Source organism: Rhinatrema bivittatum, chromosome 9, assembly GCF_901001135.1.
Source record: "Rhinatrema bivittatum chromosome 9, aRhiBiv1.1, whole genome shotgun sequence".
In the NCBI taxonomy this organism is placed as follows: Eukaryota; Metazoa; Chordata; class Amphibia; order Gymnophiona; family Rhinatrematidae; genus Rhinatrema; species Rhinatrema bivittatum.
Window position 1 is genome coordinate 33,266,430 of NC_042623.1, and position 16,491 is coordinate 33,282,920.

At 48.4% G+C, this 16,491-nt stretch overlaps 1 protein-coding gene across 1 annotated transcript in view; it reads right to left on the minus strand.

Annotated features, from left to right (window-relative positions):
- Positions 1–16,491, minus strand: part of SBF1 (SET binding factor 1) — a 342,170-nt gene that overhangs the window by 54,279 nt on the left and 271,400 nt on the right. Inside the window, exons 29-30 of the mRNA XM_029615648.1 lie at positions 10,843–10,920; positions 82–275 (exon numbers count right to left, since the gene is read on the minus strand). Of these exons, the coding sequence (XP_029471508.1) occupies positions 82–275; positions 10,843–10,920 (272 nt within the window). The remainder of the gene's footprint in view (positions 1–81; positions 276–10,842; positions 10,921–16,491) is intronic.

Here is a 16,491-nt window from a genome sequence, read left to right on the forward strand (position 1 = left end):
GGATGAGAAGGAGTTGGGGGAAGGCAAAGGGATGCAAGCTGGTAGGCAATGAAAGAAAAAAGTATATCCTCTTGCCTTTACCTTGAGCTGTGATTTATCTCCAATGATATAGAGTGATGCCCTCTGCTGGCGCAGAAAGTTGACTTCTGAATGGCCCCCATTATGTGGGGGAGTTAGGAGTTCCTTCCCTGCCAGGCGGCTTCCAATTTCCATATTCAGTGCACAGGAATTCATGCGGCTGCCGCCGCCACCACCACGCATGCTTCCCCACTTACCTGTGAGGAAAGAAGCAGGGTAATCAAAGCAGAGGCACGGAAGGCACCACAAAAGGAGGGGGGGGGGTACTTTTGGGGGTTGGGGGAGAGGAGACACTTAGGAATTGGACCCCCTTCACTCACCCCATCATTATATTTAGTGAATGTGCTGGACCTCATTATACACTGCACACAAGAGGCAGTATTGGTCCCTCTCAATCACTATAAACACTATATACGACACTAAGTCAGGAGATAATGTCCTTTCCACTGTCTTACACTCCATGTAAGGCATTCCATCACCATATCTCCATCTTTTTCCCCTCCCTTCATTAATGCTGTCCTCCATTCGAGTTCCATCCCTCTCTCATCAGAATCATCATTGTCTGTTCTATTGCCTCATCCTCTTCTCCTCTCTTCAAAGTCCAGATATTTTGCTGGCTAGACTGACTTGCCAAAACCATCCTGCAGGATGTCTACAGACACTTACTTACTGCTGCCTATCAGAAGACTTGTCATATGGCTGTTATGAACCAAGATGAATAGGGCAAAGGTTGAAGGACAAACGTTGGGAGAACATCCCATGATGCAGACTGATCTCAAAACCAGTAAATGAATCAATTACATTTTCATTCTAAGGAATTCACCTTAGACCATGTCTCTGCTTTATGAATATTACTTACCGAAAAGCTCCAGAGAACAGAAGAAACAGGGGTGGGAGGGGAAGGAGCAAAAATCAAGAGGTGGTAGCTGCTGCAGGAAACCATAAACTCAGAACCTGACAAGGAACATTGTTAACGTGAAGGAGGCATCAGAGTTAGTGGTGGGCTAGAGAGTTAACGTGAGAGGTAGGAGTCAATGGAATCCCAGAATCACATTTCGCCAAGTGTATTATTGTTAAGATTCCTGTTATTGTAAGTATTAGGATGCTCATGGTTAGCATTCGCGGAAGCGCACTCAGTGGGGTTAAGAGCAAGCAGACGTGCTGCAGTACCGTACCTCGTGTTGTCTCGCGGCCCTTCACCGATGGGGATTTAGTGTTGGACAGAGTGATGACCCTAGCTCTGTGACCTAGTACTGGGAGGGGACAGGACAGAAAAGAGTCTCAAAGCTACTGCTCCATGAACCAAGTGCGGGGTAGTGGAGAATGAGGGGTGTAAGAATATAGTATGCATCTCAGGGACTCTCTCACAAAGAGGAGGAGGAGAGCCCAGCTTTCTGTGAGCCAGAGGGCACTGGTTGTCCCATTACATTTTCATGCCAGCAAAGCTAAATATGCTGTGCAGCATTAGGCACTGATCAAGCAATATTTGCAAGATAGCATGCTACCAGCATGGATCCTTTGCCTGGCCAGAGGTTTGGATCTCCTGGAGAACATGGGTGCCAGTGTGTGCTCACAGCACAGAATGAAGTGCTTAGCTATATAGTAAGTACCCAAAGAGGGTGCTACACTGGGCATCAAGCATACACTTAGGTCTGTCAGAATCCCCACAAACCACAACCAGCTGCCAGTCCTGGAGCGTTGATGTCTCAAGGCCAAGAACTGCCTTCCCTCCAGAGGGCAATAAAGAGCCACCACCTTACACAGAGAGAACAGCACTACTCATGCTATCAGCAGAGTCAAATTACTACAATATATGGTCCAAAATAATGGAGAAATTACTTACCTGATAATTTTGTTTTCCTTAGTGTACACAGATGGACACAGGACCAGTGGGTTATGTGCTCTTCTGCTAGCAGATGAGAGACAGAGTCAGATTTCAAAGCAGACGTCACTCTAGATATACCCCTGCAGTAATCTCAGCTCTTCAGTATGCTCTTCGAAAAGCCATTGTGGATATATCTTTGCTTAAATAACTTGGTTAAACTTGATTAAAACTTGATTGAACTGGTTCAACTGATTTCAAAACTGGAGACCGCCAGTGCATAAGAACATAAGAAATTGGCCATGCTGGCTCAGACCAAGGGTCCATCAAGCCCAGCATCCTGTCTCCAGAGGCCAAACCAGGCCACAAGAACTTGGCAATTACCCAAACACTAAGAAGATCCCATGCTACTGATGCAATTAATAGCAGTGGCTATTCCCTAAGTAAACTTGATTAATAGCTGTTAATGGACTTCTCTCCTCCAAGAACTTATCCAAACCTTTTTTGAACCCAGCTAGACTAACTGCACTAACCACATCCTCTGGCAACAAATTCCAGAGCTTTATTGTGCATTGAGTGAAAAATAATTTGCTCCCTAGTCCTTCTATTATTAGAAAGTGTAAATAACCGAGTCACATCTACTCGTTCAAGACCTCTCATGATCTTAAAGACCTCTATCATATACCACCTCAGCCATCTCTTCTCCAAGCTGAACAGCCCCAACCTCTTCAGCCTTTCCTCATAGGGGAGCTGTTCCATCCCCTTTATCATTTTGGTTGCCCTTCTCTGTACCTTCTCCATCGCAACTATATCTTTTTTGAGATGCGGCAACCAGAATTGTACACAGTATTCAAGGTGCGGTCTCACCATGGAGCGAAATAGAGGCATTATGACATTTTCCGTTTTATTAACCATTCCCTTCCTAATAATTCCTAACATTCTGTTTTCTTTTTTGACAGCTGCAGCACACTGAGCCGACGATTTTAAAGTATTATCCACTATGATGCCTAGATCCTTTTCCTGGGTGGTAGCTCCTAATACGGAACCTAACATCGTGTAACTACAGCAAGGGTTATTTTTCCCTATATGCAACACCTTGCACTTGTCCACATTAAATTTCATCTGCCATTTGGATGCCCAATCTTCCAATCTTGTAAGGTCCTCCTGTAATGTATCACAGTCCGCTTGTGATTTAACTACTCTGCACTCAACCAATTCACGCTGACACTGGACAAACTGTGGGTGTCTTGAACAAGGGGTAGGCAGCACATTACCTGTATTTGCTTAGTCTCGAGGTTCGTTTTCTGAGATCCTGCTCCTCTGGGGCAGCCGTGGACACGATGCTGAGTCCATCTGTCTACACTAAGGAAAACGAAATTATCAGGTAAGTAATTTCTCCATTTCCTAGTGTGTAGTCAGATGGACTCAGGACCAGTGGGATGTACAAAAGCTACTCCTGGACAGGGTGGGAGGCTGCCCGTGGCTCACTTAGTACTGCCCTCGTGAAGGCTGTGTCTTCTCGGGCCTGAACATCCAGGCGGTAGAACCTGAAGGTGTGTAGGGAGGACCACGTCGCCGTCCGACAGAAGCTTGGTTTCTGCCCAAAAAACTGCCTGGGCCCTCGTAGAACGAACCTTAACCTGTAGTGGTAAGGGCTTTCCTGCCTCTATGTAGGCAGCCTTGATTACTTCTTTGATTCAGCGGGCTATGGTCACCCGCGAGGCCACTTCTTGCTTCTTCCTGCTGTGAAGAACGAACAAGCGACCTGTTTTGCGCACCGGTTCTGATCTTTCCAGGTATCGCACCAGGAGTCTGCTGATATTTAGATGACGAAGAAGGCGGGAGTCTTCCGAGTCCTTATGTTCATCCGGAGATGGCCTAGTTCAAATGAAACTAGGAGACCACTTTCAGTAGGAAGGAGGGGACGGTGCGCAGCTGTATGGTTCCAGGAGTGAACCTAAGGAACGGTTCCCGACAGGATAGTGCCTGCAGTTTGGAGATGTGACGAGATGTACATATTGCCCCCAGGAATACAGTCTTAAATGTTAAGAGGCGTAGTGACAGACCACGCGTTGATCTGAAGCCCCTGCTAGGAAGTCTAATACTAGATTGAGATTCCATAGGAGCACCGGCCATTTTAGGGGTGGCTGGAGTTGTTTAACCCTTTTAGGAAACGGGACAAATCTGGATGAGTTGATAGCCGGATACCGTCCACTTCGGCTCTGAAGCAGGACAGTGCGGCTACTTGGACCTTGAGGGAGTTGAGTGACAACACCTCCTTCATATCATCCTATAGGAACTCCAGAATCATGGGGATCTTGGCCATCCGCAGGAGTATCCCGCGGTCCTCGCACCAGGCTTTGAATACTCTCCAGATCCGTATGACAGGGATGTTGAAAACGTGGATGCGCGGAGTAGGGTGTCAATCACGGCCTTCAAGTAACTGCGCTTCTTTAGGCAAGTCCTCTCAAGGGTCAGACCGTAAGAGAGAATAGAGATGGATTTTCGTGAAGAATCAGGCCCTGCCGGAGAAGGTCCCTGTTTGGAAGTAAGCACAGAGGGTTCTCCGCAAGGAGTCTTTACATGTCTGTGCACCATGGGCGTCTTGGCAAATCCAGGGCCACTAGTACAACTAGTTCCCTGTGATGTTCTATCTTGCGGATGACCAGTAGTGGCCAATGGGGGGAAGGCGTACAGTAAGTCTTCCTCTGGCCAAGTCTGGACGAGAGCGTCGATCCCTTGGGAGTATGGCTCTCGTCTGTGGCTGAAGAACCTGGGGGCTTGGGCACTGAGATAGGTGGCCAGTAGATCCATGGCTGGGAGACGACCCCAGTGGTTTACTATCAGTTGGAAGGCTGTGGTCAACAGCGTCCATTCCCCTGGGTCCAGGCCTCTCTCTGCTGAGGAAGTCTGCTGAGACGTTGTCTTTTCCTGCAATGTGGGAGGCTGAGATCCCTTGTAGGATTATCTCCACCCATGCCATGAGATAGTCTATCTCCAGAGATAGACTATCTGGCTCCTGGTTCCTCCCTGGCGGTTGATGTAAGCAACTATTGTAGCGTTGTCCAACATTATTCAAATCGCTTTGCTTCGGAGTCTGTGGCTGAATTGCAGACATGCTAGTCTGACTGCTCGAGCTTCCAGGCGGTTTTTGTTCCATTCCGCCTCTTCCTTGTTCCATTGTCCCTAGGCCGTCAGTTCCTGACAGTGGGCTCCCTACCCTCACAGGCTCGCATCCATGATGAGCAAGATCCAGTTTGGTGGGGATAGGCTTACTCCTCTGCTTAGGTGGTCTTCCTGTAGCCACCACTGAAGCTGAGAACGTACCTCTGCTGGTAGTTGGATGTGAATTGAGTAGTCCTGGGACAGTGGGTTCCATTGTGACAGTAAGGAGCGCTGGAGTGGTAACATGTGGGCCCTTGCCCACGGGACGACCTCCAGGGTTGATGCCATGAGGCATGCATTGGTCATCAATCGTCGTAATTGTTCCAGTAGTTTCCTTCTCCTCGGGGGTGGGAGGAAGACTATTCTGTTTGGTGTCAAAATGGGCCCCCAGGTACTCTAGAGATTGAGAGGGCTGCAGACTGCTCTTGCTCGTGTTCATGACCCAACCAAGTTCCTGCAGTAGGCTCTTCTGGTCACCTGCCTGCTCTCTTCCGAAGACTTTGCCCTGATCAGCCAGTCGGTCCAGGTAAGGGTGTACCAAGATCCCTTCCTTCCTCAGTGTTGCTGCCATACCCACCATAATTTTGGAGAATGCCCTGGGGGCGGTTGCTAGACCGAAAGGTAGCGTTCGGAACTGGTAATGGTGACCCAGTATCACAAAGCGTAGAAAACGCTGGTGATCTTGATGGACTGGAATGTGAAGGTAGGCTTCGGAGAGGTCCAGAGAGGTTAGAAACTCTTCTGGCTGTACTGCCATTATGACAGAGCAAAGAGTCTCCATGCGGAAATGTAGTATCCGCAGATGACTGTTGACCTTCTTGAGATCCAAGATGGGTCGGAATGATCCTTCCTTCCTTTTTGGAGACGACAAAATAGATGGAATAGCGTTCCGTATTTTGTTGGGGCGTGGGAACCGGCGTTATTGCCTTCAGACTGAGTAGTCTTGTCAGAGTGGCTTCCACTGCCAGTCTCTTGGTGTGGGAATGGCAGGGTGACATCATAAATTTGTCTCGAGGGATGCTGCGGAACTCCAACAAGTAACCTTCTCGAATGATGTTTAATACCCATTTGTCCGACGTGATCTCGACCCATCTTTGGTAGAAGAGGGCAAGTCGACCCCCTATTTCCTCTTCCTGTGGATGGGTCGGCTCATTCTCATTGGGGAGCACTGCTGGAGCCTGCCCCCCGGGCCTGTTCCTCTCTTGGTCTGTTGGTTCCAAAGTGTTGGGACCTTCCGGAGGGACAAGGTGTCTGGAACTGCGAGTTCCTCTAGGGTCTAAAGCATTGCGAGCCTCTGCCCTTGGTTCTTCTGGGGGAGGGGCGCTGAGATCTTTTACTCCTGTCTTCCGGTAGCAGAGGCACTGGGGATTCGCCCCATTTGCTGGCTAACTTCTTCAATTTGCTTCCAAACAAGAGAAATCTTTGAAAGGGCATTCTTGTGAGATTCGCTTTAGAGGTCACGTCAGCAGACCAATTCCGTAGCCATAGTTGTCTTCTGGCTGCCACTACAGAGGCTATGCCTCTAGCTGAGGTTCGCACCAGATCTGAGCTTGCGTCCGTCAGGAAGGCTGCTGCAGGCTCCATCATCTTACCAGTATATGTTCCGGAGTTATTTGCCTCTCTCAAGAGGAGCAAGCAGGAACATGCCACCAGTGCACAGCAGGAAGCAATCTGCACTGCTTTTGCGTCGAAGGCCTGCTTAAGAATGGATTCCAATCATCTACCCTGAGTATCCTTCAATGCAGCCCCTCCCTCAACAGGAATGGTTGTTCGCTTTGAGATGGCACAGATCATGGTGTCCACTTTCGGGAAACGCAGGCATTCCTTGGTCGCTGTTTCCAGAGGGTATAGGGCTTCCAAGGCCCGACCCCTTTGAAGCTGGCCTCCAGGGCATCCCACTCCAGGTCAATCAGTTCCTGGATGGCTTCCATTATTGGGAAGTAGCATGAGGCTTTACGAAGGGACACCAGGATGGGGTTCTTCTTTGGTTCTGCCATAGGATCTGTACCTGGAATATCCAGAGTCTTCAGAGTCTGGGAAACAAGGGCTGGTAATTCATCCTTGTGGAAGAAGCGAAGCATGGTTCCAGTCCTGGAGGGATTTCTCCTTCTTCTAGGGAGTCGCCATCATCATCTGAAGTGTCTGGGTCCCTGTCAGGGAAATTCTTGGTTAGGGGAGGCATGTCTCGAGGCATCCAAGCAGGGCAGGGAGGATCTTGTGCTTCTGGCAGGGGTTGTGCCCGGGACGCAGCCGAGGCTGATTGCGCTTGAACGAAGGCTTGCAGCCCTTGGAAAAATTATAACCAGGAGAAGGTCCCTGGGTCATTGTTAATCCTAGGGGAAGTCGCAGTAGGGACCCCAGAGGTGCCCTTTTGTGGAGAAGCCATCTTGGAGATGCATAGATCCGGGGAGCTATCGTCGGCAGCAGTTCCAGACCCATCCCCCGACAGTAAGGGTCCAGGCTTTGGTTCCTCCTGGGCTTCTTCGCAATGCTGACACAGGCAGGACTCCAGTTCAGGCTGCGCGGCTCTTATGTGGCAGGCTGTGCAAAGAGTGCTTTCTGGCCTTCTTGGACGCGGTGCCATAGCCTCTATGTCTAGGCTCACAGGTAATGAGCTTCAGTGTGCGCGGTGCGCTCAGTTGTGCAAGTGTCTGTATTGGACGTGCACAAGCTAGGCGCATCAGCCGCCTGGACTGCCCCGTGTGTACTGCCAGTCGAGAAGGGAAGATGGCGCAGACACCCCCCATGCATAAGATGGCGCCCCTGAGGGTCTCCATGTGGACCCCTGCACCGGGTCGGGACCTAGCCCAACCAGGTCTGCTCAACCTGTCAATGCTCCCTTTTTTTTTTTTTTTATCCTTGCCGGAAGGAAAAACCAGAATCGTTACAGCAATCTGAGCCTCATAGACCTGAATTTAAGGTTTTCTGCTTACCTGGTCTCGGAGCTTACCGATCGTGTGCTGGGACGGTCTCCAGCTGCGAGGGAAGAGGGCGCTGCCTTTCAGCCACTCTGGGGGCTAAGTCCACGCCGGGAACTGGCTACCAGACCAAGACACATCCATGAGGGATATCGGAATCACCTCAGGAATTCTCAACTGGGGGAAGGACCTTTAGGTTTCACCGCAGGAGAGCGGGGCTCGATCTTCTTTAAGGTAAAATTTGATTCTTCTTTGCTGTAATTCTTAATACCATTTTAGTGTGTGGGATAATGTCCGCATCTGCTAGGAGACGGAGAGATACTGAAGAGCTGAGGTTACTGCAGGGGTATATCTAGAGTGATGTCAGCTTTGAAATCTGACTCAGTCTCCCATCTGCTAGCAAAAGAGCACATAACCCACTGGTCCTGAGTCCATCTGGCTATACGCTAGGAAAACAAAACCTTAATACAGTCTGAGAAAATGCAAATTAATAGCATTTGATTTGAGAGGGAGGAGGAAAATGATGACAGCCCACCACTGTGGAGATATCTGGACTGCTGACAAGAGTCTCCAAGGGGGAAAGAAGCTGGAACACAATGTGTTTTTGTCAGGGTTCCTTGTAAGGAGTTGGAGATGGAAGGAGGGTTTGAAGATTAGTATGCCATGTGTTTGACAGGGATCCCAGAAGGAACCAAAGCTAGAATGTTCTGTGCACGTGTTGGTGGGTCCCAAAGTAGGATAAAGGCTAAAATAAGTTCTCCGAAGGGACAGAAGCCAGGTTTGTTGGGATGATAAGTGGGGAAGAGGGGCAGGAGTGAGAAGAGCTGCTTGGACACCATGTGTGAGTTTGACAGGGCTTTCGAAGGGACAGAGAACAAGATACCATGTGTGCCTTTGGCAGGATTCTGGAGGATGAGGGAGATGGAGGCTGCAATGCCATGTATGTTGGTTTGGAAGTGGGGACAGGGGGGGATGTGTGCACATTTGGTAGGGATCCAGAAGTGGGAGAGGAACTGACCTGTGACACATTGTGCAGGTAGTTTTGTGTGTGTGTGTGTGTGTGTGTGTGTGTGTGTCCAAAGAACAGTTCTTACTTCTCTGCATCAGTTTTATGAACACTCAGTACACACTAATGCACAATCATTAGGACATGAGGCTGAGAGAGGCCCAAATTACCTAAAATATGTCTTCACTGTAAGTATCTAATTGCATTCAAAATTGAAATTAAACAAAAAAAAAAAACACACACACCCCTCTATTATAACCCTCATAAGCATCTGCAGTCTGCCTCCTTGTGCAGCTAAATCCAGATGGGCAGTTGCCTCTAATTCCAATAAGAAAAGTATGTTCTAATCCCAGTCTGACTTTGGATGGGAGATGCCGTGCTCCCTCCTAACTCATGCAAGTCTGACCCTAGATTGGAAGTGTCCTACACAACCCCCACCTCTCATGCAGTAAGTATGTGGTTGGGGTTGGAAGTGGGGGGTAGTACCACCCCAATTCATGCAAACTGACTCTGGCTGAATGGTTCCCTGCACACTCTCCACTCATGCAGGTGTACTCTTAAGGGTTTGTGCTCTGCATCTCCCCCTCATGCAGTCTGACCCTGGACAGGCGGTGCTCCGCATCCCCCCCAATCACGCAATTTGACCCTGGACAGGCGGTGCTCCACATCCCCCCCCAATCACGCAGTCTGACCCTGGACAGGCGGTGCTCTGCATCCCCCCCCCCCAATCACGCAATCTGACCCTGGACAGGCGGTGCTCTGCATCCCCCCCCCCCCCAATCACGCAATCTGACCCTGGATAGGCGGTGCTCTGCATCCCCCCCCCCAATCACGCAGTCTGACCCTGGTTAAATGATGTTCCCCATCCCCCCACTCATGCAGTCTGACCCTGGACAAGTGGTGCTCCACATTCTCCCACTCATGCAGTCTGACCCTGGGCAAGTGGTGCTCCACATTCCCCCACTCATGCAGTCTGACCCTGGGCAAGAGTGCTCCACATTCTCCCACTCATGCAGTCTGACCCTGGGCAAGTGGTGCTCCATATTCCCCCACTCATGCAGTCTGACCCTGGGCAAGTGGTGCTCTGCATCCCCCCCCCCCCCCCTCATACAGTCTGACCCTGGACAAGTGGTGCTCCACATCCCCCCCAATCACGCAGCTGACCCTGGACGGGTGGTGCTCCGCATCCCCCCACTCATGCAGTCTGACCCTGGACAAGTGTTGCTCCGCATTCCTCCCAATCACACAGTCTGACCCTGGACGGGTGGTACTCCGCATCCCCCCACTCATGCAGTCTGACCCTGGACAAGTGGTGCTCCGCATCCCCCCACTCATGCAGTCTGACCCTGGACAAGTATTGCTCCACATCCCCCCCAATCACACAGTCTGACCCTGGACAAGTGTTGCTCCGCATTCCTCCCAATCACACAGTCTGACCCTGGACGGGTGGTACTCCGCATCCCCCCACTCATGCAGTCTGACCCTGGACAAGTGGTGCTCCGCATCCCCCCATTCATGCAGTCTGACCCTGGTTAAGTGATTTCCGCATTCCCCCATTCATGTAGTTTGAACCTTGGACTGGTGGTGCCCTGCACGTTTCCTACTCATACAGATAGACTTTGGATGACTGGTGCTGTGTTCCTCATTTAAGCAGTGTGAACATGGATGGGTGTGGTGCTGTCCATTTTCCCAACTCATGTCATTTTATCAGGGTGGTACTCTGATTCTCCTCCCTCCTCATTCAGACTGGATGGCTGGTGCTCTGCATCCTCTTAACTCATGTGGTCTATCATCCTGGATGGGCGGTGCTGTTCTGCACCCTCCCCCCCCCCTGTTGTGAAAACTTTCCTCACCTCCTCGGCTTTCCTCCTTCCCTCCCATCACCTGCTTCATGAGAGATCCCAGCTTGGGTTGTCGCTTGTCGGAAGAATCTGCAGCACCACAAAAACAGCAGCTTTTGGCTTTCTTCTCACTTCAGATTTAATTCCCTTCCTCCCCCCAGTCCCAAGAGAAAAAGGGAGGAAGAGGAAAAAATAAGCAAAGGACAGGAAAGGAAAAAGCTCCTCTGCCAGAAGCAGAAGCACAAACTGTCTGGGGAGAGCATGAATAAGTACAAAGTTCTCCAGCAGCTACTGCTGTAGGATTAGTACATTAGCATCTCATCCACCAGGCCCAGTTTCTTCCAGCTAGTGCAACTGTAAGAATACTGTCAGAGTACTTTACAACACCAGTTCCAGGGTCTCCCAGCTGGCGGTACTGTAGGGAAAGCTAAGTTCCTCACCTGTAACATGTGCTCCCCATAGACAGCTGGATAAATCAGCTATGCAAACAAATATCATCATCTGATGGTGCCGAGACAGAAAAAGCGCTCTCAGAACTGAGACAGACCAAGGTGGTCTTTCCAAGTATGTACAGAATTTCCTGGGCAGCCATGTGCCATTAGCAAGCTAAGCTTCAACTCTCAGGTAGGTGTGAGGGACTGTGTGGCTGTTTTACCTTGTCTACAGAGAACACCCGTTACAAGTGAGCAACTTAGATTTTTCCGTGGACAAACAAGATAAAGTCAGCCACACAAATGAGGGTTGTATGCAATTAGTTTGTTTTGCATGTCAGTAACAGATCATTGCAACCCATATTTACAGCCAGAGGATGGAAGATACTGTTGGAATAATTAAACAAGCTTCACAGAACTGCCTGTCCAAAATTGCTGTCTTTGCCAGGAAGCATTTTCTAGGCAGTAATGAACAGTGAAAGTATAACTAGAAGACTAAGTAGCAGTCTTGCAGGTATCTTCTATCGAAGTGAGCAAAGATGTGCTAAGGAAGCTGCTGTAGCCTTAACCTGATGAGCTTTTACCTAACCTTTAAGATATTGTCCTAACTAAATGTAGCAGTAAGAGATGCAGAATGTCAAATTGAATGAGTTTGCTTTGTAACTGAAAAACCCCTCTTAATTGGATTAAAAGAAATAGCTGTAGGGATTTCTTGTGGGATTTTGTTCCTTCAGAAACAGAAGAGTAATGCTCTTCTACAATATCGTGTGTGAACAGCAAGTTCACCTTTATGCGTGTGGTCTCGGAACAAATGGTGGCAATACAATGGATTGATTTAAATTAAATTGGGGAAACTACTTTTGTGAGAAATTTGAGTTTTCATAACTCTTGTTGTGATAGAACTGAAGAAGAGGAGAATTATAAGACCAGAATTTGCAATTCACTTGCTCTTCAGGCAGAAATAGCTGCCAATAAAAATAAAACTTTCCAAGAAAGGAATCTGAGATCTGCTAGAACCAAAGACTTGAATGGCAGCTTCATGAGCTGATCAAAAACTACATTTAGGTTGGTGGTCACGTGTAGGGGTAGCCCCATTCTGGTGCACACTTTGTGGGTCTGGCATAGGGTGGCCTGATTTCATAAGGTGGCTGAGAGGAACCTTCTCCCTGATCTCCCATATTCTGTAATTCACTTATATCTAGTTGCACTTTTTTGCCTGTGTTTAAAGATTGGAGAGAGCATGGTTTGATTACACTGGCACAACTTTGGGGCAATGGGAGGGGAAGGAGGATGGGATAGCATCCTTTCAAACTTTAGTGGAGGACTTTGATATTGATCTGACTTCACGGGCTCAATACTTGCAATTGCACCATCACATCTTCAGTGTCCTGAAGCGCACAGCCTTGCCCCAGTAGCAACTTCAGTAGTTCTGAAAGAGGTATCATAGATGTCATATATTGACTGGAAACTCCCGGGGGGTCGCTGCTGCGGGGAAAGTGGGGGGGGCAATCTGGCATCCCCCACGGCCTTCCTCGTGGCTTCTCGTACCGAAGCCAAAATGGCCGCCGTTCCCGCGCTCAGCAGGAACGGCTCAGCACTGCCCCCTGTAACAGGCTGATCGCGCCGGCCGGGGACGAACCCCCCGACCGACCTCGGACGGCCCCTCGCCGCCCGAGACACAATTCGAACAGACCCCCTCCCTAGAGACGCGCGCGGCACAAAGCGCCCCTAGGCATGCGGCGGTCTGCCTAAGGCCCGCGGACGGGAGGGAGGAAGGAGGGCAAAAGAAAACGAATTCCGCGATTCGGACAGCCCCTGAACGGCCCCACTCCCCCCCCCCCCCCCCCCGCGACGAAAACGGAGCGAGAGGACAAGCCACACAGTCAAACACAAAACCTTAATTTTTTATTTATTTATTTATTTTACTTGTACTCGCCGCTGGCCCTGGTCCTGATTCCTCCTCTCCAGCGGGGGTGAGTGAACTGGGCTCCCCGGTGTCACCCCTGATGCTGCTGCCAGTCCTGGCCGGGTTCTCAACCCCAGCAGCGGCCTCAACCAGAGGGGGATGGTCCCCTCAGGACCTTCCAACCCCCCTGGGAGGCGTACAGGACTCGGGCTTCCGCTGCTTTCTGAAGACTTCTTTTCTTGATCTTCTACTCTTTTTTTTTTTTTTTTTCAAATCAAAATCCCCTGACTAGCTAATTCCCTAACCAGGATCAATCAAGACTGTGGGTGGACCTGCCCCATCTGCTGGAGACAGAGAAAGACTGACGGGCTGTGGGTGGCGCCTTACTAAATGTAGGGGGCCCGACAAGTTTTGCTCTGTCTCCATCTGCTGGTGCGGAGGCACAACCCAGGTGTCTGGACTGATCCTGGTACGTACAGGGAACTGGTCCTTATAATGTCTGGAACATGGCTGAACTCTGTATTTGAGATCTAACTTTGTTGCCACTGGAAGGTTAGACAAAGGCATTTGCCACATTCTTGCTTGAAACTCCTGAAGGATTCTGTGCAGCAGAACTGCTCTACAATTCTTGTATGATTACTCTAATTAATCATATAAATGGACTAGATCCATGCCACCTATCTTATACCTTATATTATATAAACATGTAATGACTCTGTAATGGCACTTTCATAGATACTTTTTGTAACCAAACTAAATATATGTGCCTCTATGTAAACCGTTGTGATGGTGCATTAGTAAACGACGGTATAGAAAAGATTTTAAATAATAAATACTTGTTTAGGTGATTGAATGTATTTGAGTAATCAGAACACATCCTCCCTAGTATCTGTCTTTTCTTGTAAATTTAATGCAATTTCTTCAGCAATTCTTTGTATGAATGCAGGGTATATGTCATGTCCTCAGGAGGAGAAGTATTCTAAGGATGCTGAGGGGATGGATCAGAAGGTAGATCTGTGAACTCATCATCTGAATGGTATGACAGAAAGATGTAAGAGGACGCTGAGCCTTCCTGTGAATCAGACAATGGGGGGGGGGGGGGGGGGGGGAGTCTACTGGAGATGTCCTATCTTTTGGTGAGTCCTGAGATTGAGCATGGCTCTGAGATTCACATTTTTCCTCTCTACATTGATAAGGCAAAATAGTGGGCTGGCAGTCCAATTTGAAAGCTATCATGCCCAGAATTAGAGACATTTGTTCCAATGGAGGAGGCAAGCTTGGCATATCAATAAGTACTTGTTTACAAGTTCCACCCACATTCTTCCTGCAAAAGAATGATTATCTGCTCCTGCTACAGGAATTGCCAGGGAAGAACTATCTGATTCAGGGACCAGAACTGGATAGGCAAAGGGATTTTCCATTTTGCAGCAAAGTTTCCATCTGTTTTGTTTTTTTTGGTATCAAAAGATGTGAATGGGCGCGCCAACAAGACTCCAGTGCTATACAAGTGGATGGTGCACTGAAGAGATTTTCAGTTGACAGCGTTGGACTCCATGTCAATCTCTTACCATGCAGAATAGACGACTTTTCGCCACTGTCTGCGACGATGTCAATATGGCCCCAGTATCCTTCAAGTCTGAAGACTGCTACTTTACTGGAGGGGAAATGATGCCTAGGTATGGTCTGTGCCAAATCATGGCACCAACCATACAAGAACTCTGCCTTTTTTAATTTTGAAGGGCACTCAGTCAAAATTGGTTCTCTTGATCCCTGAAATAAAAACTTGGAGACTCCAAAAATTCTTGAAATCTTCCTCAGCCTTCTGACTTTGAGGAAAATAGAGGGCAAGCAGCACAATTTGGCATCCAACAGATCAGTCATGTCGGTCTGTTACGAACATTTTCCAGGTGCAGCCAAGGACATCACTTGAAGTGCGGTTTCTCCAACATTTTGAAGACCGAATCTAGGTCGAACTCAATTTTGACCAAAAAAATTTAACTCAGCTACTCTTTTTTTTTTTTTTTTTTTAAAGGAGACTTGTGATAGGGGAAAAAATTTAAATGAAAAAGAAACACAAAATAAACAGTGAGAATGGAGGAAAATATTTTGACAAGTGGTAAAGAAAATAAACATCTGTTTGCATGAGCGGAAGAAAAAAGATTGAGATGACTCATGCGGTGGGCAGCTGTGCATGAAGGTCTATGAATGCTCAGAAATATCTGTCTTTCTAAGCTCTGAGAGAGCTTTTTTCATCTCAGTGCAGTCAGAAAACGTCACCCACTTGTGTGGCTGATTTTATCCTGTTTGTCCACAAATAATGCATCACAACACTATTCCCAGGTGTTCTCGCTCTGTGTATCCTAGCAACCGAGATACAAGTCTACCATCAGATGACACTAAAAACCATGATAATGTGTATGAGTGAATCCTGAAATCACAATTTTAAACAAACATATCTCATCAGGTAACCCTTCAGACAGTGGAAGTAGTGTACACATCAGTATGTTTGAGTGTGCATCTTCTAGTTTCAGTCTTTCAGGAATTTGCCCAGTATTCACTAGAGTACCAACCACATGATAGGAAAATTGATTTTTACTTGCTAATTTTCATTCCTGGAATATCACGGATCAGTCCAGACTCCTGGGTTTTGCCTCCTTTCCAGCAGATGGAGACAGAGAAAGTTTCACGGACACTGGCATATAACCTGGTGTGCCACCTGCAGTCCCTCAGTATTGACCTGTACCCAAGCCAAGATTCATCCTATAACAATTTTAACGAAATAAACAACCTCCCACAACAAGCAGGAGTAAAGGCGGTACCTCGCCCTGGAAAAATCTTTCCTTTGCAACTCCAAACTAAGAGAACAAACCTGAAATCCTGAGCAGCTCTGCAGCCTATATACAATAGGAATCCAAAAGAAAAACAAGCGGATTCTCTCTCACACAGGATGGGACTCAGGAATTAAATTTAGCAAGTAAGAACTAGTTTTCCTTTCCTGTTCACACCCGGATTAGTCCAGATCCTGGGGTGTAACCAAGCTTCTCTTAGAGTGGGACTGCGAGAGTCCCACTGGAAGAACACTCATCTAAACTCCTGGCCTCTCGGGCCTGGACATCGACTTCTAAGTAGCCACCCGACAAATTTCCTGTGGCGACACATGCTGGCACTTAGCCCAAGAAGCCGCCTGTAACTGAATCAAGTGAGCCCTCAATCTCACCGAGATAGGACGCCCCTTACAGTTATAAGCCTAGCTTATTGCCTCCTTCAACCACCTTGCTATCATGGACTTTGAAGCCTTCTGCCCTTTCTTAGGCCCATTCCATA